This window comes from Chanodichthys erythropterus, chromosome 1 (assembly GCF_024489055.1).
Source record: "Chanodichthys erythropterus isolate Z2021 chromosome 1, ASM2448905v1, whole genome shotgun sequence".
In the NCBI taxonomy this organism is placed as follows: domain Eukaryota; kingdom Metazoa; phylum Chordata; class Actinopteri; order Cypriniformes; family Xenocyprididae; genus Chanodichthys; species Chanodichthys erythropterus.
Genome location: NC_090221.1, coordinates 34,552,266 through 34,577,912, shown reverse-complemented (window position 1 = coordinate 34,577,912; position 25,647 = coordinate 34,552,266). Strand labels below are relative to the sequence as shown.

The following is a 25,647-nucleotide window of genomic DNA, read 5'->3' as shown; positions in this document are numbered from 1 at the left end:
AACACAGGAAACTTCAACAAGGCTGTGAACAACCTGAGGGATGAAGCATGAAGAGCTTTTTATTGTTAAGAAGAATATCAATTTACAGTTCAACCAGAATCTGGCTAAAAATAATAAATAAATTACAGAAACTGTCACACTGGATATGCGGTCTGGGGTCTGTTCACAAACCAACAGTTCACTAAATAGGACAAACACCTATTAGAGACTCTGTAAGAAGAAATATGCAAAAATACAACGTAAATCTAAAAATAATGCATGCAGAGCAGAATTAGAACAGTATCCAAGAAAAATTAAAATAAAATAGCATTGAAAATCCATGCCCACCTAAATAGTACACACATCCTCCATCACAAAGCTATTGCTGAACACAGAGAGAAGTCCTCTCAGCCAGTTTGTTTCAGAATTAACTTTACATAAAAAAACATGTCGAGATGAACCACAGAGCACAAAACCCAGCTAGACCAAATCAAAAATAAAAATCAAAACAAAAACATAACTATCTAAAACATTGGAAAGAAGCAATAGCTTAAAAGGAAACTGAAATGTTATCAGAATAGTAAATTGGCAGAATAACGACCGACCCTAAACACCTCCACAGAAGTGGGCAAACACAATCAGAACTGACAAACAAAACATTGCACTCTAATCAAAACTAAGTGGAAAAGAATTGCACTTTTTTTAACAACATGCCTTAATTACGCATGTATTAGGAAAACATTATTCTTTTCTTCACAACCCACCAAAATCAGATACAGAAAGAAGGACAAATTTAATTTATACTTGGAGAAGCTCAAACAAGTCTGCAAGATATGCAAGTCCTGCCACAACAAAAGCACAATGAGTTGAATGGGACCATGACTGACGAAGAGCTAGAATATTGTAAAACATGCATAAAATGAAAACATAGCATAGCAAGCTCTATTATGTTTTATTAGTACAGTATTATTTATTTATTTATTAGAATCTGAGAAAGAGAAAGACACTAAGAATGTTCCATTTGAAACAACAGCCTGAGCAGCGTCAGTACCATGGACAGCAACTGACATGTGTCTTAAAACTGTTTCCTACAGCTAATACACAGATGTAGGAGTCATTCTCTTACCTCTCCAGAATCTCTCCTCCTGCGATCTGGTATCACTAGAGTATTTCTATTACTCCCTGGCGCAATTGTAGAACCGATACTCATTCTGGGTCCAACTAACATGTACCGTTTGTCTCCAGATCTGTACTGGATGCTGTGACACAGAGTCCCGTCGTAATTTGTGTCCTGCAAATACTTGGACGAATAGTCTGTAGATTTGGAGCACTGCATTACAATCAACACGATGATGCTGATGACAAAAAGCACTGAAACCGAGCCCAAAGTGATGATCAAATAAAACGTCACGTCGTTTTCCTCCTCGTCTTTTACTGCGTTTTTCACATCAGAAGCTGCAAAAGCCTCTTTGGGCTCCACAACTTTGACAATCACAGTCGCTGTTGCTGAGAGTGAAACGTTCCCATTGTCTTTGACCAGTATGAGCAGTTTATGCTGGGCCTCGTCTGTTTCTGTGAATGAGCGAAGGGTCCTTATCTGTCCTGTATAGCGGTCCAAACCAAAGAGACTGTGCTCACTAACTTCCTGCAGTGAAAACAATAACCAGCCGTTGTATCCTATATCTGCGTCATAGGCTCTGACTTTAGTCACCAAATGACCTGCGTTCACATTACGGGGAATCTCTTCCACACCCTCAGCAGAACCGTTAGCGCTGACTGGATATAAGATCACTGGAACGTTGTCGTTCTGATCCAGAATAAACACGTTCACTGTCACGTTACTGCTCAGAGACGGACTTCCAGAGTCTGAAGCGAGCACATGAAACTGGAACGTTTTGGTTGTTTCAAAATCGAAGCTCTTAAGCGCATAAATCTCCCCATTTTCAGAGTTAATATTAATGAAAGATGCATATTTGTTCTCCTCTGTATTTTCTCTCCATATATGATAGCTGATTATCGCATTTTCATTTGAGTCTTTGTCAGAAGCAGACACAGAAAATAATAATTTGCCTGGGACATTATTTTCCATCACATAAAACGCATATGGAGAGAACGAGAATTCTGGACTGTTGTCATTTACATCTGATATCAGAACAGTTATAGTTTTAACAGAAGACAATGATGGCTGTCCTGCATCCTTTGCAACTATTGTGATATCATACTGAAATTTAGTTTCCCTGTCAAGTAAAGCAGATGTAACTAAAGAATAAATATTATCTTGTGGTAACGGCATTAGTTTAAAAGGTATATCATCGGACAGTGAGCATGAGATTTTTCCATTGACTCCAGAGTCTAAATCAGTAACACTTATCAAAGCTACTGTAGTACCTGGTCTGGAATCCTCTGGAATGGCGCTTGATAATGATGTCACCTCCATTTCCGGTGCATTATCATTTACATCGACGATTTTTATCACTACACTTTTATCCGTCGCAAGAGGAACGATTCCTTTGTCAGATGCCTGAATGTCAATTTCATATATATCTTTTACCTCAAAATCTAAAAGGCCAGTCACAATAATTTCTCCAGTGACTGAATTAACTTCAAAAAGTTCACGTAAATTGTCATTAACATTATTTCCCAATGCATAAATTAACTCTCCGTTTTGACCCTCGTCAGAATCAGTGGCATTAATCTGTAAAATTGTTGTGCCAACATCTGCGTTTTCATTCAGTATAACAGTGTATGTTTCTTTTGTAAAAACAGGCGCATTATCGTTGATATCCAGTACATCAATCAGTATTTCTATTGAGCCAGACTTAGGAGGTTTCCCTCCATCTAAAGCAGTTAATAATAATTTTATGTTTTTCGTCATTTCTCTGTCAAGCGGCTTGTGTAAAATCAGAATGGGAATTTTACCATCTTCTCGGTCTTTAACTTCAAGACGGAAATGGTCGTTGTGGCTGAGTTTATATGTTTGAACTGAATTGGTTCCACTATCAGGGTCGCGCGCAGCCTGTAGCGGATATCGCGCACCTGGCATAACAGATTCCCCAATTTCCAGCCGCTTTTCATTCTCGGGAAACCGTGGACTGTGATCATTTACATCCAATATCTCTACACCGACATAATGGATTTCTAGTGGGTTTTCTAGAGCGATTTTCAGATTGATTAAACACGGAGTGCTCCTCTCGCAAACCTCCTCTCTGTCTATCTTACCGTTCACATACAAGACACCGTCATTCTGATTCACACTGAACATTGACTCGCCTGAGGTCGAGACGATGCGAAATCCTCGCTCCTTCAGTGTTCTGTAATCAATGCCTAAATCCTTCGCTATATTTCCCACCGCAGCTCCGTCCTTCTGCTCCTCTGAGATCGAGTACCGAATTTGAGCCCAAACTGCTCTTCCAAACAACAGAGATACAGCGATGAAAGCGAGCTTCGCATTCAGCTCCAGCTGATGAAAGCGTTGTCTTTGTTCCATTTTTCTGAGATTAAAGAATCTCCTTCAAACGCAGTTTCACGATCAGACTAAGAATATTTGTGGTGTAGTCCCATCGTTGCTCTGGTTTAAGCTGAAAACGAGTCGGTCAATGCAAAACGCGATACCCAATACAGACAAATCAAACGGCATCAGTGGTGAAATCGAGAAAACACACGAATAAACTGAGAGGGCGGAACAAACACAAAAAAAAAAAAAAACATGAGCAACTGTTTGACGTCATGAGCCTTTCTCTAGGTTTACACTGACATCTCGCGATCTGAAGCGTTAGTTGCATTGCAACGTCCAAAACATTTTAATGTTGTCAAATGCATGTAATTTTATCAACTGACTTCTAAACAATCCAAACTATGAGTTAAGCTATATGCTTAAATATTCAATATTCTCTTATTAGACTGAACATATTGTTTTATGAAAACAAGTGAATGAGTAAAAGAGAAAGAGAGACAGATACATTCGGAAAAAGACATAGTAGTTGCCAGATGCCAAGACCAATATCATAACCTTTAAAGGAAACAACATGTCTTTAGAACAAACTGAGAACTGTATCTTGACATAAACATCAGCAACACAGGAAACTTCAACAAGGCTGTGAACAACCTGAGGGATGAAGCATGAAGAGCTTTTTATTGTTAAGAAGAATATCAATTTACAGTTCAACCAGAATCTGGCTAAAAATAATAAATACATTACAGAAACTGTCACACTGGATATGCGGTCTGGGGTCTGTTCACAAACCAACAGTTCACTAAATAGGACAAACACCTATTAGAGACTCTGTAAGAAGAATTATGCAAAAATACAATGTAAATCTCAAATGCATGCAGAGCAGAATTAGAACAGTATCCAAGAAAAATTAAAATAAAATAGCATTGCAAATCCATGCCCACCTAAATAGTACACACATCCTCCATCACAAAGCTATTGCTGAACACAGAGAGACGTCCTCTCAGCCAGTTTGTTTCAGAATTGACTTTACATAAAAAAACATGTCGAGATGAACCACAGAGCACAAAACCCAGCTAGACCAAATCAAAAATAAAAATCAAAACAAAAACATAACTATCTAAAACATTGGAAAGAAGCAATAGCTTAAAAGGAAACTGAAATGTTATCAGAATAGTAAATTGGCAGAATAACGACCGACCCTAAACACCTCCACAGAAGTGGGCAAACACAATCAGAACTGACAAACAAAACATTGCACTCTAATCAAAACTAAGTGGAAAAGAATTGCACTTTTTTTAACAACATGCCTTAATTACGCATGTATTAGGAAAACATTATTCTTTTCTTCACAACCCACCAAAATCAGATACAGAAAGAAGGACAAATTTAATTTATACTTGGAGAAGCTCAAACAAATCTGCAAGATATGCAAGTCCTGCCACAACAAAAGCACAATGAGTTGAATGGGACCATGACTGACGAAGAGCTAGAATATTGTAAAACATGCATAAAATGAAAACATAGCATAGCAAGCTCTATTATGTTTTATTAGTACAGTATTATTTATTTATTTATTAGAATCTGAGAAGGAGAAAGACACTGTTCCATTTGAAACAACAGCCTGAGTAGCTTCAGTACCATGGACAGCAACTGACATGTGTCTTAAAACTGTTTCCTACAGCTAATACACAGATGTAGGAGTCATTCTCTTACCTCTCCAGAATCTCTCCTCCTGCGATCTGGTATCACTAGAGTATTCCTATTACTGCCTGGTGCAATTGTAGAACCGATACTCATTCTGGGTCCAACTAACATGTACCGTTTGTCTCCAGATCTGTACTGGATGCTGTGACACAGAGTCCCGTCGTAATTTGTGTCCTGTAAATACTTGGACGAATAGTCTGTAGATTTGGAGCACTGCATTACAATCAACACGATGATGCTGATGACAAAAAGCACTGAAACCGAGCCCAAAGTGATGATCAAATAAAACGTCACGTCGTTTTCCTCCTCGTCTTTTACTGCGTTTTTCACATCAGAAGCCGCAAAAGCCTCTTTGGGCTCCACAACTTTGACAATCACAGTCGCTGTTGCTGAGAGTGAAACGTTCCCATTGTCTTTGACCAGTATGAGCAGTTTATGCTGGGCCTCGTCTGTTTCTGTGAATGAGCGAAGGGTCCTTATCTGTCCTGTATAGCGGTCCAAACCAAAGAGACTGTGCTCACTAACTTCCTGCAGTGAAAACAATAACCAGCCGTTGTATCCTATATCTGCGTCATAGGCTCTGACTTTAGTCACCAAATGACCTGCGTTCACATTACGGGGAATCTCTTCCACACCCTCAGCAGAACCGTTAGCGCTGACTGGATATAAGATCACTGGAACGTTGTCGTTCTGATCCAGAATAAACACGTTCACAGTCACGTTACTGCTCAGAGACGGACTTCCAGAGTCTGAAGCGAGCACATGGAACTGGAACGTTTTGGTAGTTTCAAAATCGAAGCTCTTAAGCGCATAAATCTCCCCATTTTCAGAGTTTATATTAATGAAAGATGTATATTTGTTTTCCTCTGTATTTTCTCTCCATATATGATAGCTGATTATCGCATTTTCATTTGAGTCTTTGTCAGAAGCAGACACAGAAAACAATAATTTGCCTGGGACATTATTTTCCATCACATAAAACGCATATGGAGAGAACGAGAATTCTGGACTGTTGTCATTTACATCTGATATCAGAACAGTTATAGTTTTAACAGAAGACAATGATGGCTGTCCTGCATCCTTTGCAACTAGTGTGATGTCATACTGAAATTTAGTTTCCCTGTCTAAAGGTGATGTGGAAACTAATGAGTATATACTATGTTGTGAAGAAGGTATTAGTTTAAAAGGCATGTCATCTTCTAGAGAACAAGAGACTTTGCCATTGAGCCCAGAGTCTAGATCAGATACACTAATCAAAGCTACTGTAGTACCAGGTCTAGAATCCTCTGGAATGGCATTTGAAAATGAGGTCACCTCTATTTCAGGAGCATTATCATTTACATCAACTATCTTTATGGTCACACTCTTATCAGTAATCATGGGAATTAGACCCTTGTCAGATGCCTGTATATCAATCTCATAGCTGTCTTTGTCCTCATAATCTAATAGTCCCTTTACAGTTATTTCACCAGTGATGGTGTTAATATCAAACAGCTTTCGGACTTTACTATTAACACTTTTACCAAATGAATAAACTATCTCACCATTGGGGCCCTCATCCAAATCTGTGGCGTTGACCTGTATCACGGTTGTCCCTATAGGTGCATTTTCACTCAGCATGACCGAATAAACATCTTTTGTAAACACAGGAAAGTTATCATTTATATCTAAAACATTAATTGTTATCTCCATTGTCCCAGACTTGGCAGGCTTTCCTCCATCTACAGCAATTAATTGCAAGTTAATGTTTCGAATAACCTCTCGGTCTAAAGGCTTTTGTAAAATTAGGATAGGAATTTTACCGTCTTCTCCACGATCTTTAACTTCAAGGCGGAAATTATCGTTGTGACTCAGTTTGTAATGATGCACCGAATTGCTGCCACTGTCAGAATCGCGCGCAGCCTCGAGCTGAAATCTCGCACCCGGTAGGGCAGATTCCCCAATCTCTAAATGCATCTCGCTCTCCTGAAAACTCGGAGCGTGGTCGTTTATATCCAAAATCTCAACAGTTACATAGTGGATTTCAAGTGGATTTTCTAATGCTATTTTCAGATTGATTAAACACGGAGTGCTTCTCTCGCACACCTCCTCTCTGTCTATTTTACCGTTCACATACAAGACGCCGTCATTCTGATTCACACTAAACATGGACTCGCCTGAGGTCGAGACGATGCGAAATCCTCGCTCTTTTAAGGTTCTGTGATCAATACCCAAATCCTTCGCGATATTTCCCACAGCTGCGCCGTCCTTCTGTTCCTCAGAGATGGAGTACTGAATTTGCGCTCGTGCCACCGCACCAAACACAAGCAATGCAGCCATTAGAGTGAATTCTGCGTGCTCCTTCAGCCATTGCGCGTATCTTCTTTGTTCCATTCTGAAGATAATAGAGTCAAGGTTCTACGACAATTCCTCTGCTACTCTCGATAGACTATATTAAGCATTGTTTTTACCTCTAAAAGTTTACACTTACTGCCGAAAAAACTCGAATCGCTAAAAAGCAAAAGCAGGAATACACTAGAGCCCCTGACGAGCAGGACACACTAGCATTAAATGCGAAGGGGAGGAAAAACAGTATTTGATGTCATGAGCCATATTCTAGGATTACACTGACACCTCGCGATCTCACAGCTGTATTGCATCGCATTTTTTGCACATTGGCTACAGCAAAAATACAATAAATATGAGAATCAGTCAGCATGTCTATAGATACACACATATAGATACAGCAGCAGTATAGAAAACGATACAAACCAAATAATTAAAAGGAAAAACACAGAATCCTACATTACACCAGCGTCCATATCTTTCCCAAGATCATACAGAGAAAAACTAAAATAAAACTAATATTTTCTTAAAATTCGCTTACATCTCCAGAATATCTCCTCCTGCGATCTGGTATCACTAAAAGTATTTCACTTACTGCTCGGGTCTATTATCATCGGTTATATATTTGCGTATTTAATATTGCTATGATTTGGCAATGCAAAACATTCTTTTTAACCTAATAATTAAGTTTAATAGTTAAATAAATTTGAATCTGAAAAAGAGAAAGACACTAAGAATGTTCCATTTGAAACAACAGCCTGAGTAGCTTCAGTACCATGGACAGCAACTGACATGTGTCTTAAAACTGTTTCCTACAGCTAATACACAGATGTAGGAGTCATTCTCTTACCTCTCCAGAATCTCTCCTCCTGCGATCTGGTATCACTAGAGTATTCCTATTACTGCCTGGTGCAATTGTAGAACCGATACTCATTCTGGGTCCAACTAACATGTACCGTTTGTCTCCAGATCTGTACTGGATGCTGTGACACAGAGTCCCGTCGTAATTTGTGTCCTGTAAATACTTGGACGAATAGTCTGTAGATTTGGAGCACTGCATTACAATCAACACCATGATGCTGATGACAAAAAGCACTGAAACCGAGCCCAAAGTGATGATCAAATAAAACGTCACGTCGTTTTCCTCCTCGTCTTTTACTGCGTTTTTCACATCAGAAGCTGCAAAAGCCTCTTTGGGCTCCACAACTTTGACAATCACAGTCGCTGTTGCTGAGAGTGAAACGTTCCCATTGTCTTTGACCAGTATGAGCAGTTTATGCTGGGCCTCGTCTGTTTCTGTGAATGAGCGAAGGGTCCTTATCTGTCCTGTATAGCGGTCCAAACCAAAGAGACTGTGCTCACTAACTTCCTGCAGTGAAAACAATAACCAGCCGTTGTATCCTATATCTGCGTCATAGGCTCTGACTTTAGTCACCAAATGACCTGCGTTCACATTACGGGGAATCTCTTCCACACCCTCAGCAGAACCGTTAGCGCTGACTGGATATAAGATCACTGGAACGTTGTCGTTCTGATCCAGAATAAACACGTTCACTGTCACGTTACTGCTCAGAGACGGACTTCCAGAGTCTGAAGCGAGTACATGAAACTGAAACGTTTTAATTGTTTCGAAATCAAAACTTTTAAGCGAGTGAATAACCCCTGTTTCAGAATTTATATTCAAGAATGATGTCATGTCGTTCTGTGTTCCTCCACCTCTACTTATCTGATACGAAATCAAAGCATTTTCATTCACATCTTTATCAGATGCTCTCACTGAGAATATGGAGGCGCCAGGAGCATTATTTTCAAATATGTAAAGTTCAAGGAAATTACTAGAAAATTCAGGCTGGTTGTCATTCACATCTGCTACTTGGATGCTTAATGTTTTAATGGATGTCAAAGGGGGTTGACCTTGATCTGTTGCTGTAATTGTGATGTCATAATAGGGCTCAAGTTCACGATCCAAACGCCCCTTTGTCACAAGCGAGTACATATTATCTTGGAAAGAGGGCTTCAACTCAAAAGGAACATTCTCTGAGAGACTACACACAACTTTACCACTGATACCGGAGTCTTTATCTGACACACTTATCAAAGCAATTACTGTGCCAGGTTTAGAGTCCTCAGCAACAACATTAGATAATGATGTCAGCTCAATTTCAGGCTTATTATCGTTTATATCTTGTATCTTTATAATAACTTGCACTTGGGCAGACAAAGGAGGTTGACCTTTATCTGAAGCCTGAACATCCAGTTTGTAAACGTCTGTGTCTTCAAAGTCTACATTGCCTTTAACCTTTATTTCGCCTGTAACGCGATCCAATTGAAATACGTCATAAACTTTGCGCTTTAAAGTTTTACCAAGTGAATACTCAATTTCACTGTTTGAACCCTCGTCTCTGTCAGTTGCCTTTATTTTAATTACAGTTGTTCCAATAGGGGAGTTTTCCTGTAAACTGACAGAATATGGGTCTTGACTGAACACTGGGCGATTATCATTAATATCCAATACGGTGACGGTGATGTTAAGGGTACCTGATTTTGGAGGGTTTCCACCATCGAGGGCTTTCAAAACCAGCACATGTTCTGCCTTATGTTCGCGATCGAGTGGTTTTCTCAACACTAAAAAGGGGATTTTTTCCTCGTCGCTGTTTCTGATGTCAATCTCGAAATTTTCATCCTGACTTAATTTATACAAACGAACAGAATATGGTGCGGCATCCTGGTCTCGTGCTGCGTGCAGCTGGAAGCTCGTTCCCGTAGGGGTGTGTTCTGCAATCTCGAAATGTTGATTCTGTTCAGAAAAACTAGGACAGTTGTCATTTATGTCTGTTATTTCTATTGCAACATAGTGAATTTCTAAAGGATTTTCGACCGCAGTTTTTAGATTTACTACACACGCACCATTTCCGTCACAAAGCGCCTCCCTGTCTACGCTTTTATGAATATACAATTCGCCATTGTTCTGATTTAACTGGAAAAACGCGTCTTTAGAACCAGAGACTATACGAAACCGTCTGTCCGCCAAAGTACTCACGTCAAGTCCCAGATCCTTAGCAATATTTCCCACAACGGACCCCTCTTTCATTTCCTCTGGAATAGAGTATCTTATTTGAGCTGAAACCTGCTGTCCAACGCCGAGAAGAAAAGAGAAACACAGATAAATCCGCCAGTACTCCCATCTGCGCCTTTGTTCATCCATCGTTAAGGATTCCTTTAAAACTGCTTAAAGCCAGTCACGATTGTGTTCAGTTAGAAATGTGTATTCCCAGTAAAAAACATCGATACAATTTTAGAATATATCCAATAGCTCCGCTTCTCGCGCTACACTCGTCAGCTGCTATCACAGTTTAACTGAACCGAACAGCCATGCGCACCACATAAAGCAGGCAGGGTCAAATCTCCACTTCATATCCTAATGTAACACTGACACCACATGGCACAAAAGGAGAAGTAAATATAAACTCTAACGTTCCCAGAACAAAAATGCAACTATGAAATGCTTATCAACTCAAGACAATTTATAACATTTGCACGAAATTAATAAAAACGAACAAATGAAATGCAAGATGACAACTTACGCTTTTAGATATTCACACCAACCAATGCCCCAAAAGACATTTCAACCTACACAAAACTTTAGCGCATTTCTCACGTAGGCTATACCTTTAAAATTGAATGGGCAAAATAACAATAAAAAAGTAACAAATAACCAAAGCAGTCACCATATTTCTTTAAATTTGCTTACCTCTCCAGAATCTCTCCTCCTGCGATCTGGTATCACTAGAGTATTCCTATTACTGCCTGGCGCAATTGTAGAACCGATACTCATTCTGGGTCCAACTAACATGTACCGTTTGTCTCCAGATCTGTACTGGATGCTGTGACACAGAGTCCCGTCGTAATTTGTGTCCTGTAAATACTTGGACGAATAGTCTGTAGATTTGGAGCACTGCATTACAATCAACACGATGATGCTGATGACAAAAAGCACTGAAACCGAGCCCAAAGTGATGATCAAATAAAACGTCACGTCGTTTTCCTCCTCGTCTTTCACTGCGTTTTTCACATCAGAAGCTGCAAAAGCCTCTTTGGGCTCCACAACTTTGACAATCACAGTCGCTGTTGCTGAGAGTGAAACGTTCCCATTGTCTTTGACCAGTATGAGCAGTTTATGCTGGGCCTCGTCTGTTTCTGTGAATGAGCGAAGGGTCCTTATCTGTCCTGTATAGCGGTCCAAACCAAAGAGACTGTGCTCACTAACTTCCTGCAGTGAAAACAATAACCAGCCGTTGTATCCTATATCTGCGTCATAGGCTCTGACTTTAGTCACCAAATGACCTGCGTTCACATTACGGGGAATCTCTTCCACACCCTCAGCAGAACCGTTAGCGCTGACTGGATATAAGATCACTGGAACGTTGTCGTTCTGATCCAGAATAAACACGTTCACTGTCACGTTACTGCTCAGAGATGGACTTCCAGAGTCTGTAGCAGCAACGTTGAACTGGAACTTTTTAACAGCTTCAAAATCAAAACTCTTTAGCGCATGTATAACGCCAGTTTCATGGTTAATACTGAGGAACGAAGACATATCACTCTCTGATCCATTCCCTCTAACTATGTGATATGAGAGAGCAGCATTTTCGTTTAGATCTTTATCTGACGCGCTCACAGAGAATACTGATGCACCAGGCGTGTTATTTTCCACTAAATACAGCTCGAGGGGATTTTTGGCAAACTCTGGTTTGTTATCATTAACATCAGCCACCTGCACAGTAACAGTTTTAAAAGAAGAACGAGGCGGCTGGCCAAGATCACTGGCTTTGATTGTGATTTTATAATCTGCGACAAGTTCCCTGTCCAAGTACTCTTTAGTAATTAAAGAATACAAATTTTCCTGAACAGATGGTTTTAATTCGAACGGAACATTGTCTGAAAGACTACAAACAACCTTGCCATTGATACCAGAGTCTTTATCTGACACACTAATCAGAGATATTACAGTTCCAGGTTTTGAATTCTCGGAAATTATGTTGGAAAGGGACGTGACATCTATCTCGGGATTATTATCATTCTCATCAGTGATCTTTATAATGACTCTGCAGTCAGTGGTCATCGGCGGCTGTCCTTTATCCGTGACCTGGACGGTCAACCTGTGTATATCGTTCTCCTCAAAATCAATTGGCTCTTTAATTTGAATTTCGCCAGTTACACTATCAAGGCTAAATGTTTCATGTACTTTCCGTCTACTAGTTTTTCCCAGAGTGTAAATAACCTCCCCATTTAAGCCCTCATCAGAATCAGTAGCGTTTACTCGCGCTATTACTGTCCCTATAGGCGTGTTTTCTGGAATAGTTACTGAATATAGATCTTTACTACATACAGGGCGGTTATCGTTGATATCAAGGACAGTAATAATAATATTTAAAGCACCTGACTTCGGAGGGATGCCTCCATCCACTGCAGTCAACACAAGTCTGTGCTCTGAATTTTTCTCTCTGTCTAAAGGTTTAAGTAAGACTAAAATAGGATTCTTTTCCTCTTCGTCACCTCTCATTTCCAGCTCAAAAAAATTATTCTTTGCTAATTTATAAAGTCGAATGGAATTGCTTCCAGAGTCTGGATCTCTTGCAGTTTGGAGCTCGAAACGTGCACCTTCAATAGTGTTTTCAGCCATTTCAAAATGCTGTTCTTTCTCGGGAAAATGAGGACTGTGATCATTAACGTCTGTAATTTCTACTCCAACATAATGTATTTCAAGTGGATTTTCCACGGCGATTTTCAGATTTATCACGCACAAGCTATTTCCATCACACAACTCTTCTCTGTCTATTTTCTTACTAACATATAATTCGCCATTGTTTTGATTTACCTCAAAAAGAGCATCTTTCGATCCGGAGACGATGCGGAAACGCCTGTCCATCAAGGTATTCGCATCAAGACCTAGATCCTTTGCAATATTTCCAACAACATATCCCTCAATTACCTCCTCTGGTATAGAATATCGTATTTGGGTTGAAACCTGCATCCCGAAGCTCAGCAGCAAAGAGAAACACAAAGCAATCCACCAGCACTGCCATTCTCGTCTTTGTCCTGCGGATTCCATTGTTAAAAAAATCTTTGAATAATAAATCAAATTTAAGATCTTTTGCAAGAGTGGTCTACTCATTCATGACGGCGTGTAGCCTATTATTTGAAATATTGTCGCTTGTAAATAAAAGAGGGAAATGTTCTTATCCAGCTTCTCGTGATATAGACGAGCTCCCATCTCAGTGTAAACGAACAGAACAGACATGCGCACCACATATCAATGGGTAGGGCAAAATCTCTCCTGCATATCCTTATGTAACACTGACACCAAATGGTACAAACAGGTAAACATGAATTAGTATATATGGAAGCTTAAGGAGACTGCAAAATGACTGCCCAACACAAATAAGTTTGAAACTTATGAAAGTAATAATTTAATATATTAATTAAATATTCTCATCGCACCCCCCTATTATATAGAGATTTCAAAGTGTAAAACGAAAGAAGAGGATAAGTAATTTTCGACCAAACTATGATACGAAAGGACTGTTGCTCTACAAAGGTGAAACATTTCAGCACCGTGGACAGCGAATATTCAAACTTTTAAATCTTAATAAATAAATTGAATAAACTGTGATCTTATCAGTCAGAACATTAAATATATCTATCATAGTGAAGGAGATACTTAAATTAAAATGTGCAATTTGTTAACAGTAAGCCTGGGAAAATTATTTAATATATTCACAAAGCTCTTACCTCTCCAGAATCTCTCCTCCTGCGATCTGGTATCACTAGAGTATTCCTATTACTGCCTGGTGCAATTGTAGAACCGATACTCATTCTGGGTCCAACTAACATGTACCGTTTGTCTCCAGATCTGTACTGGATGCTGTGACACAGAGTCCCGTCGTAATTTGTGTCCTGCAAATACTTGGACGAATAGTCTGTAGATTTGGAGCACTGCATTACAATCAACACGATGATGCTGATGACAAAAAGCACTGAAACCGAGCCCAAAGTGATGATCAAATAAAACGTCACGTCGTTTTCCTCCTCGTCTTTTACTGCGTTTTTCACATCAGAAGCTGCAAAAGCCTCTTTGGGCTCCACAACTTTGACAATCACAGTCGCTGTTGCTGAGAGTGAAACGTTCCCATTGTCTTTGACCAGTATGAGCAGTTTATGCTGGGCCTCGTCTGTTTCTGTGAATGAGCGAAGGGTCCTTATCTGTCCTGTATAGCGGTCCAAACCAAAGAGACTGTGCTCACTAACTTCCTGCAGTGAAAACAATAACCAGCCGTTGTATCCTATATCTGCGTCATAGGCTCTGACTTTAGTCACCAAATGACCTGCGTTCACATTACGGGGAATCTCTTCCACACCCTCAGCAGAACCGTTAGCGCTGACTGGATATAAGATCACTGGAACGTTGTCGTTCTGATCCAGAATAAACACGTTCACTGTCACGTTACTGCTCAGAGACGGACTTCCAGAGTCTGAAGCGAGTACATGAAACTGTCCAGTTTTCATAGTTTCAAAATCAAAACTTTTCAGCGCATAGATAGCTCCAGTTTCAGAATTTACATTCAGAAATGATGCCAAATCTCCCTTTGTTCTATCATCTCGAATTATTTGGTATGAAATAACTGCATTGTCGTTTATGTCTTTGTCAAGTGCGCTAACGGAAAAAATAGATGCGCCGGGCGAATTATTTTCAAATAAGAAAATCTCGAGAGGATTTTGTGGAAACTCTGGCTTATTATCATTCACATCTGAAACCTCAATGCTTAAAGTCTTCACTGAGGACAGAGGAGGCTGGCCTAAATCAGTAACTGTTAATAAAATCTCATAATGAGTAACCAGCTCGCGATCTAAAGCCCTTTGCGTCACAAGCGAATACATATTTTCTTGAAAAGAAGGTTTTAACTCAAACGGAGCCCCATCAGGAAGACTGCAGACTATTTTTCCATTAGCACCTGAGTCTTTATCTGTTACACTAATAAGTGAAATAACAGTTCCTGGTTTAGAATCCTCAGGTATTAGATTAGAAAGCGAGGTGACCTCTATTTCTGGTTTATTGTCATTTATGTCTTGTAACTTTTATGATAACTCTACAGTTTGTCGTCATAGGAGACTCTGCGCTGTCTGAAGGCTGTGACGTCAGCTCTGTATACTTCTGTGTCTTCATAATCAACGTCACCAATAACACGAATTTCACCTGTGTTCCTGTCTATTTCAAATGTGTCATACACCTTTCTCTTTAAGTTGCTCACAAAAGAATATTGTATGTCACCGTTTAAGCCCAAATCTGCATCTGTGGCATTCACTTGTAATATCAGACTCCCTAAAGGAAGATTTTCAGTAATTGTCACAGAGTACGCATCTTTACTGAACACCGGTCTGTTATCATTATTATCAAGCACTACTATAGTAATGTTCATAATGCCTGATCTCGCTGGATTTCCACCGTCAAGAGCGGTTAACACTAAATGGTGCTTACTATGTCGCTCCCTATCAAGGGGTCTCTGCAGCTTAAGAATAGGGATCTTGTTGTCCTCACCGCCATCTCTGATTTCCAATTCAAAATGTTCGTTGTGACTCAGTTTGTATGTGCGCAGAGAATTTCCTCCAGAATCTGGGTCGCGAGCAGCGAGCAACTGAAAATCAGCACCAGTTAAAGTATTTTCTGCGATCTTCAAATTCTGTTCTTTCTCGGGGAAAACAGGTGCATGATCGTTGATGTCCGTAACCTCAATGCCTACATAATGAATTTCGAGAGGATTTTCGATAGCAATTTTGAGATTCACATGGCAGACTTCATTGTCGACACAAAGCTCTTCTCTGTCGACTCTGTTTTGAACATACAACATGCCATTGTTCAGATTTACCTGAAAAGGAGCATCCTTAGATCCAGAAACGATACGAAAGCGCCTGTCCACCAAAGTACTGACGTCAATACCCAAATCCTTCGCAACATTTCCTACAGCGAATCCCTCTTTGACCTCCTCTGGAACAGAGTATTTTATCTGAGCTGAAACCTGCTGTTCGAAGCAAAACGGAAAAAAGAAGCACAAAACAATCCACCAGCACTCGCGTTTGCGCCGTTGTCTTCCGTCTCCCATTGCGAACGTTGGAATGATTTGTCCAGTAGCTAAACAGTACATTTAATGACGTGCATTTCACGTGTCATATAGAAATGGAAATCCACCCCAAAATATGGTCATGCACTTTAATGCCAGCGCAATTATGTCCGTGCACCTTCCCTCTGAACCGCTCGCTCACACAAACCTCTCATAATGAGGAACAATGCCCTTCACGTCATCACAAGCAGACCTGTTTTCTGCGCAACATTAGTGCAGCACTGACACCAGGCGGATTTAAGTGCATAGCACATTCTTAAAGAAATATTCAGAGCGCTATCAGAATAAAAAAATCAACACAATTTTAACATTGACTTAATTGCGAAAAAAACATTAATCTCATTGGAATTATATATCAGAATACAATATTTGAAGTAGGCATATTCAATGTGTAAACACAGTTACAAAACAGACTGCATTTTTTGATTAATTGAATGGGCAAAATAACAATAAAAAAGTAACAAATAACCAAAGCAGTCACCATATTTCGATATATTGTGATATCTTACCTCTCCAGAATCTCTCCTCCTGCGATCTGGTATCACTAGAGTATTCCTATTACTGCCTGGCGCAATTGTAGAACCGATACTCATTCTGGGTCCAACTAACATGTACCGTTTGTCTCCAGATCTGTACTGGATGCTGTGACACAGAGTCCCGTCGTAATTTGTGTCCTGCAAATACTTGGACGAATAGTCTGTAGATTTGGAGCACTGCATTACAATCAACACGATGATGCTGATGACAAAAAGCACTGAAACCGAGCCCAAAGTGATGATCAAATAAAACGTCACGTCGTTTTCCTCCTCGTCTTTTACTGCGTTTTTCACATCAGAAGCTGCAAAAGCCTCTTTGGGCTCCACAACTTTGACAATCACAGTCGCTGTTGCTGAGAGTGAAACGTTCCCATTGTCTTTGACCAGTATGAGCAGTTTATGCTGGGCCTCGTCTGTTTCTGTGAATGAGCGAAGGGTCCTTATCTGTCCTGTATAGCGGTCCAAACCAAAGAGACTGTGCTCACTAACTTCCTGCAGTGAAAACAATAACCAGCCGTTGTATCCTATATCTGCGTCATAGGCTCTGACTTTAGTCACCAAATGACCTGCGTTCACATTACGGGGAATCTCTTCCACACCCTCAGCAGAACCGTTAGCGCTGACTGGATATAAGATCACTGGAACGTTGTCGTTCTGATCCAGAATAAACACGTTCACTGTCACGTTACTGCTCAGAGATGGACTTCCAGAGTCTGTAGCAGCAACGTTGAACTGGAACTTTTTAACAGCTTCAAAATCAAAACTCTTTAGCGCATGTATAACGCCAGTTTCATGGTTAATACTGAGGAACGAAGACATATCACTCTCTGATCCATTCCCTCTAACTATGTGATATGAGAGAGCAGCATTTTCGTTTAGATCTTTATCTGACGCGCTCACAGAGAATACTGATGCACCAGGCGTGTTATTTTCCACTAAATACAGCTCGAGGGGATTTTTGGCAAACTCTGGTTTGTTATCATTAACATCAGCCACCTGCACAGTAACAGTTTTAAAAGAAGAAAGAGGCGGCTGGCCAAGATCACTGGCTTTGATTGTGATTTTATAATCTGCGACAAGTTCCCTGTCCAAGTACTCTTTAGTAATTAAAGAATACAAATTTTCCTGAACAGATGGTTTTAATTCGAACGGAACATTGTCTGAAAGACTACAAACAACCTTGCCATTGACACCAGAGTCTTTATCTGACACACTAATCAGAGATATTACAGTTCCAGGTTTTGAATTCTCGGAAATTATGTTGGAAAGGGACGTGACATCTATCTCGGGATTATTATCATTCTCATCAGTGATCTTTATAATGACTCTGCAGTCAGTGGTCATCGGCGGCTGTCCTTTATCCGTGACCTGGACGGTCAACCTGTGTATATCGTTCTCCTCAAAATCAATTGGCTCTTTAATTTGAATTTCGCCAGTTACACTATCAAGGCTAAATGTTTCATGTACTTTCCGTCTACTAGTTTTTCCCAGAGTGTAAATAACCTCCCCATTTAAGCCCTCATCAGAATCAGTAGCGTTTACTCGCGCTATTACTGTCCCTATAGGCGTGTTTTCTGGAATAGTTACTGAATATAGATCTTTACTACATACAGGGCGGTTATCGTTGATATCAAGGACAGTAATAATAATATTTAAAGCACCTGACTTCGGAGGGATGCCTCCATCCACTGCAGTCAACACAAGTCTGTGCTCTGAATTTTTCTCTCTGTCTAAAGGTTTAAGTAAGACTAAAATGGGATTCTTTTCCTCTTCGTCACCTCTCATTTCCAGCTCAAAATAATTATTCTTTGCTAGTTTATAAAGTCGAATGGAATTGCTTCCAGAGTCTGGATCTCTTGCAGTTTGGAGCTCGAAACGTGCACCTTCAATAGTGTTTTCAGCCATTTCAAAATGCTGTTCTTTCTCGGGAAAATGAGGACTGTGATCATTAACGTCTGTAATTTCTACTCCAACATAATGTATTTCAAGTGGATTTTCCACGGCGATTTTCAGATTTATCACGCACAAGCTATTTCCATCACACAACTCTTCTCTGTCTATTTTCTTACTAACATATAATTCGCCATTGTTTTGATTTACCTCAAAAAGAGCATCTTTCGATCCGGAGACGATACGGAAACGCCTGTCCATCAAGGTATTCGCATCAAGACCTAGATCCTTTGCAATATTTCCAACAACATATCCCTCAATTACCTCCTCTGGTATAGAATATCGTATTTGGGTTGAAACCTGCATCCCGAAGCTCAGCAGCAAAGAGAAACACAAAGCAATCCACCAGCACTGCCATTCTCGTCTTTGTCCTGCGGATTCCATTGTTAAAAAAATCCTTTGAATAATAAATCAAATTTAAGATCTTTTGCAAGAGTGGTCTACTCATTCATGACGGCGTGTAGCCTATTATTTGAAATATTGTCGCTTGTAAATAAAAAAGGGAAATGTTCTTATCCAGCTTCTCGTGATATAGACGAGCTCCCATCTCAGTGTAAACGAACAGAACAGACATGCGCACCACATATCAATGGGTAGGGCAAAATCTCTCCAGCATATCCTTATGTAACACTGACACCAAATGGTACAAACAGGTAAACATGAATTGTTATATATGGAAGCTTAAGGAGACTGCAAAATGACTACCCAACACAAAGTTTGAAACTTATGAAAGTAATAATTTAATAAATTAAGTAAATATTCTCATCGCACCCCCCTATTATATAGAGATTTCAAAGTGTAAAACGAAAGAAGAAGATAAGTAATTTTCGACCAAACTATGATACGAAAGGACTGTTGCTCTACAAAGGTGATACATTTCAGCACCATGGATAGCGAATATTCAAACTTTTAAATCTTAATAAATAAATTTAATAAATAGTGATCTTATCAGTCAGAACATTAAATATATCTATCATAATGAAGGAGATACTTAAATTAAAATGTGCAATTTGTTAACAGTAAGCCTGGGAAAATTATTTAATATTCACAAAACTCTTACCTCTCCAGAATCTCTCCTCCTGCGATCTGGTATCACTAAAGTATTCCTATTACTGCCTGGTGCAATTGTAGAGCCGATACTCATTCTGGGTCCAACTAACATGTACCGTTTGTCTCCAGATCTGTACTGGATGCTGTGACACAGAGTCCCGTCGTAATTTGTGTCCTGCAAATACTTGGACGAATAGTCTGTAGATTTGGAGCACTGCATTACAATCAACACGATGATGCTGATGACAAAAAGCACTGAAACCGAGCCCAAAGTGATGATCAAATAAAACGTCACGTCGTTTTCCTCCTCGTCTTTTACTGCGTTTTTCACATCAGAAGCTGCAAAAGCCTCTTTGGGCTCCACAACTTTGACAATCACAGTCGCTGTTGCTGAGAGTGAAACGTTCCCATTGTCTTTGACCAGTATGAGCAGTTTATGCTGGGCCTCGTCTGTTTCTGTGAATGAGCGAAGGGTCCTTATCTGTCCTGTATAGCGGTCCAAACCAAAGAGACTGTGCTCACTAACTTCCTGCAGTGAAAACAATAACCAGCCGTTGTATCCTATATCTGCGTCATAGGCTCTGACTTTAGTCACCAAATGACCTGCGTTCACATTACGGGGAATCTCTTCCACACCCTCAGCAGAACCGTTAGCGCTGACTGGATATAAGATCACTGGAACGTTGTCGTTCTGATCCAGAATAAACACGTTCACTGTCACGTTACTGCTCAGAGACGGACTTCCAGAGTCTGAAGCGAGTACATGAAACTGTCCAGTTTTCATAGTTTCAAAATCAAAACTTTTCAGCGCATAGATAGCTCCAGTTTCAGAATTTACATTCAGAAATGATGCCAAATCTCCCTTTGTTCTATCATCTCGAATTATTTGGTATGAAATAACTGCATTGTCGTTTATGTCTTTGTCAAGTGCGCTAACGGAAAAAATAGATGCGCCGGGCGAATTATTTTCAAATAAGAAAATCTCGAGAGGATTTTGTGGAAACTCTGGCTTATTATCATTCACATCTGAAACCTCAATGCTTAAAGTCTTCACTGAGGACAGAGGAGGCTGGCCTAAATCAGTAACTGTTAATAAAATCTCATAATGAGTAACCAGCTCGCGATCTAAAGCCCTTTGCGTCACAAGCGAATACATATTTTCTTGAAAAGAAGGTTTTAACTCAAACGGAGCCCCATCAGGAAGACTGCAGACTATTTTTCCATTAGCACCTGAGTCTTTATCTGTTACACTAATAAGTGAAATAACAGTTCCTGGTTTAGAATCCTCAGGTATTAGATTAGAAAGCGAGGTGACCTCTATTTCTGGTTTATTGTCATTTATGTCTGTAACTTTTATGATAACTCTACAGTTTGTCGTCATAGGAGACTCTGCGCTGTCTGAGGCTGTGACGTCAGCTCTGTATACTTCTGTGTCTTCATAATCAACGTCACCAATAACACGAATTTCACCTGTGTTCCTGTCTATTTCAAATGTGTCATACACCTTTCTCTTTAAGTTGCTCACAAAAGAATATTGTATGTCACCGTTTAAGCCCAAATCTGCATCTGTGGCATTCACTTGTAATATCAGACTCCCTAAAGGAAGATTTTCAGTAATTGTCACAGAGTACGCATCTTTACTGAACACCGGTCTGTTATCATTATTATCAAGCACTACTATAGTAATGTTCATAATGCCTGATCTCGCTGGATTTCCACCGTCAAGAGCGGTTAACACTAAATGGTGCTTACTATGTCGCTCCCTATCAAGGGGTCTCTGCAGCTTAAGAATAGGGATCTTGTTGTCCTCACCGCCATCTCTGATTTCCAATTCAAAATGTTCGTTGTGACTCAGTTTGTATGTGCGCAGAGAATTTCCTCCAGAATCTGGGTCGCGAGCAGCGAGCAACTGAAAATCAGCACCAGTTAAAGTATTTTCTGCGATCTTCAAATTCTGTTCTTTCTCGGGGAAAACAGGTGCATGATCGTTGATGTCCGTAACCTCAATGCCTACATAATGAATTTCGAGAGGATTTTCGATAGCAATTTTGAGATTCACATGGCAGACTTCATTGTCGACACAAAGCTCTTCTCTGTCGACTCTGTTTTGAACATACAACATGCCATTGTTCAGATTTACCTGAAAAGGAGCATCCTTAGATCCAGAAACGATACGAAAGCGCCTGTCCACCAAAGTACTGACGTCAATACCCAAATCCTTCGCAACATTTCCTACAGCGAATCCCTCTTTGACCTCCTCTGGAACAGAGTATTTTATCTGAGCTGAAACCTGCTGTTCGAAGCAAAACGGAAAAAAGAAGCACAAAACAATCCACCAGCACTCGCGTTTGCGCCGTTGTCTTCCGTCTCCCATTGCGAACGTTGGAATGATTTGTCCAGTAGCTAAACAGTACATTTAATGACGTGCATTTCACGTGTCATATAGAAATGGAAATCCACCCCAAAATATGGTCATGCACTTTAATGCCAGCGCAATTATGTCCGTGCACCTTCCCTCTGAACCGCTCGCTCACACAAACCTCTCCAAATGAGGAACAATGCCCTTCACGTCATCACAAGCAGACCTGTTTTCTGCGCAACATTAGTGCAGCACTGACACCAGGCGGATTTAAGTGCATAGCACATTCTTAAAGAAATATTCAGAGCGCTATCAGAATAAAAAAATACACAATTTTCATTGACTTAATTGCGAAAAAAACATTAATCTCATTGGAATTATATATCAGAATACAATATTTGAAGTAGGCATATTCAATGTGTAAACACAGTTACAAAACAGACTGCATTTTTTTTGATTAATTCAAACATTTCGATATATTGTGATATCTTACCTCTCCAGAATCTCTCCTCCTGCGATCTGGTATCACTAGAGTATTCCTATTACTGCCTGGCGCAATTGTAGAACCGATACTCATTCTGGGTCCAACTAACATGTACCGTTTGTCTCCAGATCTGTACTGGATGCTGTGACACAGAGTCCCGTCGTAATTTGTGTCCTGCAAATACTTGGACGAATAGTCTGTAGATTTGGAGCACTGCATTACAATCAACACGATGATGCTGATGACAAAAAGCACTGAAACCGAGCCCAAAGTGATGATCAAATAAAACGTCACGTCGTTTTCCTCCTCGTCTTTTACTGCGTTTTTCACATCAGAAGCTGCAAAAGCCTCTTTGGGCTCCACAACTTTGACAATCACAGTCGCTGTTGCTGAGAGTGAAACGTTCCCATTGTCTTTGACCAGTATGAGCAGTTTATGCTGGGCCTCGTCTGTTTCTGTGAATGAGCGAAGGGTCCTTATCTGTCCTGTATAGCGGTCCAAACCAAAGAGACTGTGCTCACTAACTTCCTGCAGTGAAAACAATAACCAGCCGTTGTATCCTATATCTGCGTCATAGGCTCTGACTTTAGTCACCAAATGACCTGCGTTCACATTACGGGGAATCTCTTCCACACCCTCAGCAGAACCGTTAGCGCTGACTGGATATAAGATCACTGGAACGTTGTCGTTCTGATCCAGAATAAACACGTTCACTGTCACGTTACTGCTCAGAGATGGACTTCCAGAGTCTGTAGCAGCAACGTTGAACTGGAACTTTTTAACAGCTTCAAAATCAAAACTCTTTAGCGCATGTATAACGCCAGTTTCATGGTTAATACTGAGGAACGAAGACATATCACTCTCTGATCCATTCCCTCTAACTATGTGATATGAGAGAGCAGCATTTTCGTTTAGATCTTTATCTGACGCGCTCACAGAGAATACTGATGCACCAGGCGTGTTATTTTCCACTAAATACAGCTCGAGGGGATTTTTGGCAAACTCTGGTTTGTTATCATTAACATCAGCCACCTGCACAGTAACAGTTTTAAAAGAAGAACGAGGCGGCTGGCCAAGATCACTGGCTTTGATTGTGATTTTATAATCTGCGACAAGTTCCCTGTCCAAGTACTCTTTAGTAATTAAAGAATACAAATTTTCCTGAACAGATGGTTTTAATTCGAACGGAACATTGTCTGAAAGACTACAAACAACCTTGCCATTGACACCAGAGTCTTTATCTGACACACTAATCAGAGATATTACAGTTCCAGGTTTTGAATTCTCGGAAATTATGTTGGAAAGGGACGTGACATCTATCTCGGGATTATTATCATTCTCATCAGTGATCTTTATAATGACTCTGCAGTCAGTGGTCATCGGCGGCTGTCCTTTATCCGTGACCTGGACGGTCAACCTGTGTATATCGTTCTCCTCAAAATCAATTGGCTCTTTAATTTGAATTTCGCCAGTTACACTATCAAGGCTAAATGTTTCATGTACTTTCCGTCTACTAGTTTTTCCCAGAGTGTAAATAACCTCCCCATTTAAGCCCTCATCAGAATCAGTAGCGTTTACTCGCGCTATTACTGTCCCTATAGGCGTGTTTTCTGGAAGAGTTACTGAATATAGATCTTTACTACATACCGGGCGGTTGTCGTTTGAATCGAGAACAGTAATAGTAATATTTAAAGCACCTGACTTCGGAGGGATGCCTCCATCCACTGCAGTCAACACAAGTCTGTGCTCTGAATTTTGCTCTCTGTCTAAAGGTTTAAGTAAGACTAAAATGGGATTCTTTTCCTCTTCGTCACCTCTCATTTCCAGCTCAAAATAATTATTCTTTGCTAGTTTATAAAGTCGAATGGAATTGCTTCCAGAGTCTGGATCTCTTGCAGTTTGTAATTCAAAGCGTGCCCCTGCCACGGCGCTTTCAGATATTTCAAAATGCTGTTCTTTCTCGGGAAAATGAGGACTGTGATCATTAACGTCTGTAATTTCTACTCCAACATAATGTATTTCAAGTGGATTTTCCACGGCGATTTTCAGATTTATCACGCACAAGCTATTTCCATCACACAACTCTTCTCTGTCTATTTTCTTACTAACATATAATTCGCCATTGTTTTGATTTACCTCAAAAAGAGCATCTTTCGATCCGGAGACGATACGGAAACGCCTGTCCATCAAGGTATTCGCATCAAGACCTAGATCCTTTGCAATATTTCCAACAACATATCCCTCAATTACCTCCTCTGGTATAGAATATCGTATTTGGGTTGAAACCTGCATCCCGAAGCTCAGCAGCAAAGAGAAACACAAAGCAATCCACCAGCACTGCCATTCTCGTCTTTGTCCTGCGGATTCCATTGTTAAAAAAATCCTTTGAATAATAAATCAAATTTAAGATCTTTTGCAAGAGTGGTCTACTCATTCATGACGGCGTGTAGCCTATTATTTGAAATATTGTCGCTTGTAAATAAAAAAGGGAAATGTTCTTATCCAGCTTCTCGTGATATAGACGAGCTCCCATCTCAGTGTAAACGAACAGAACAGACATGCGCACCACATATCAATGGGTAGGGCAAAATCTCTCCAGCATATCCTTATGTAACACTGACACCAAATGG

The 25,647-nt window shown here is 40.1% G+C and overlaps 7 protein-coding genes and 1 pseudogene across 7 annotated transcripts; all 8 read right to left on the bottom strand.

The window, feature by feature from the left end:
- Nucleotides 1-1,093: 1,093 nt before the first annotated feature.
- Nucleotides 1,094-3,466, bottom strand: LOC137034573 (protocadherin alpha-8-like). The gene has a single exon (XM_067407656.1). It carries the CDS (start codon nucleotides 3,464-3,466, stop codon nucleotides 1,094-1,096), a length of 2,373 nt encoding a protein of 790 aa, XP_067263757.1.
- A 1,668-nt stretch (nucleotides 3,467-5,134) lies between these two features.
- Nucleotides 5,135-7,456, bottom strand: LOC137034504 (protocadherin alpha-3-like). The gene has a single exon (XM_067407530.1). It carries the CDS (start codon nucleotides 7,454-7,456, stop codon nucleotides 5,135-5,137), a length of 2,322 nt encoding a protein of 773 aa, XP_067263631.1.
- An 844-nt stretch (nucleotides 7,457-8,300) lies between these two features.
- On the bottom strand, nucleotides 8,301-10,667 carry LOC137034445 (protocadherin alpha-8-like). Its single transcript, XM_067407398.1, has one exon. It carries the CDS (start codon nucleotides 10,665-10,667, stop codon nucleotides 8,301-8,303), a length of 2,367 nt encoding a protein of 788 aa, XP_067263499.1.
- A 519-nt stretch (nucleotides 10,668-11,186) lies between these two features.
- Nucleotides 11,187-13,574, bottom strand: LOC137034373 (protocadherin gamma-A11-like). The gene has a single exon (XM_067407274.1). The coding sequence runs from the start codon at nucleotides 13,572-13,574 to the stop codon at nucleotides 11,187-11,189; it is 2,388 nt and encodes a 795-aa protein (XP_067263375.1).
- Nucleotides 13,575-14,239: 665 nt separating this feature from the next.
- LOC137034309 (protocadherin gamma-A5-like) lies at nucleotides 14,240-16,620 on the bottom strand (annotated as a pseudogene).
- Nucleotides 16,621-16,811: 191 nt separating this feature from the next.
- On the bottom strand, nucleotides 16,812-19,508 carry LOC137034247 (protocadherin gamma-A11-like). Its single transcript, XM_067407023.1, has 2 exons — nucleotides 17,148-19,508; nucleotides 16,812-16,859 (listed from the first exon to the last, which is right to left on the bottom strand). Exons 1-2 carry the CDS (start codon nucleotides 19,506-19,508, stop codon nucleotides 16,812-16,814), a joined length of 2,409 nt encoding a protein of 802 aa, XP_067263124.1.
- A 661-nt stretch (nucleotides 19,509-20,169) lies between these two features.
- On the bottom strand, nucleotides 20,170-22,548 carry LOC137034180 (protocadherin gamma-A5-like). The gene has a single exon (XM_067406899.1). It carries the CDS (start codon nucleotides 22,546-22,548, stop codon nucleotides 20,170-20,172), a length of 2,379 nt encoding a protein of 792 aa, XP_067263000.1.
- Nucleotides 22,549-22,739: 191 nt separating this feature from the next.
- LOC137034108 (protocadherin alpha-10-like) lies at nucleotides 22,740-25,387 on the bottom strand. The gene is made up of 2 exons (XM_067406771.1): nucleotides 23,027-25,387; nucleotides 22,740-22,787 (listed from the first exon to the last, which is right to left on the bottom strand). The coding sequence occupies exons 1-2, from the start codon at nucleotides 25,385-25,387 to the stop codon at nucleotides 22,740-22,742; spliced, it is 2,409 nt and encodes an 802-aa protein (XP_067262872.1).
- Between the last annotated feature and the right edge of the window lie 260 nt (nucleotides 25,388-25,647).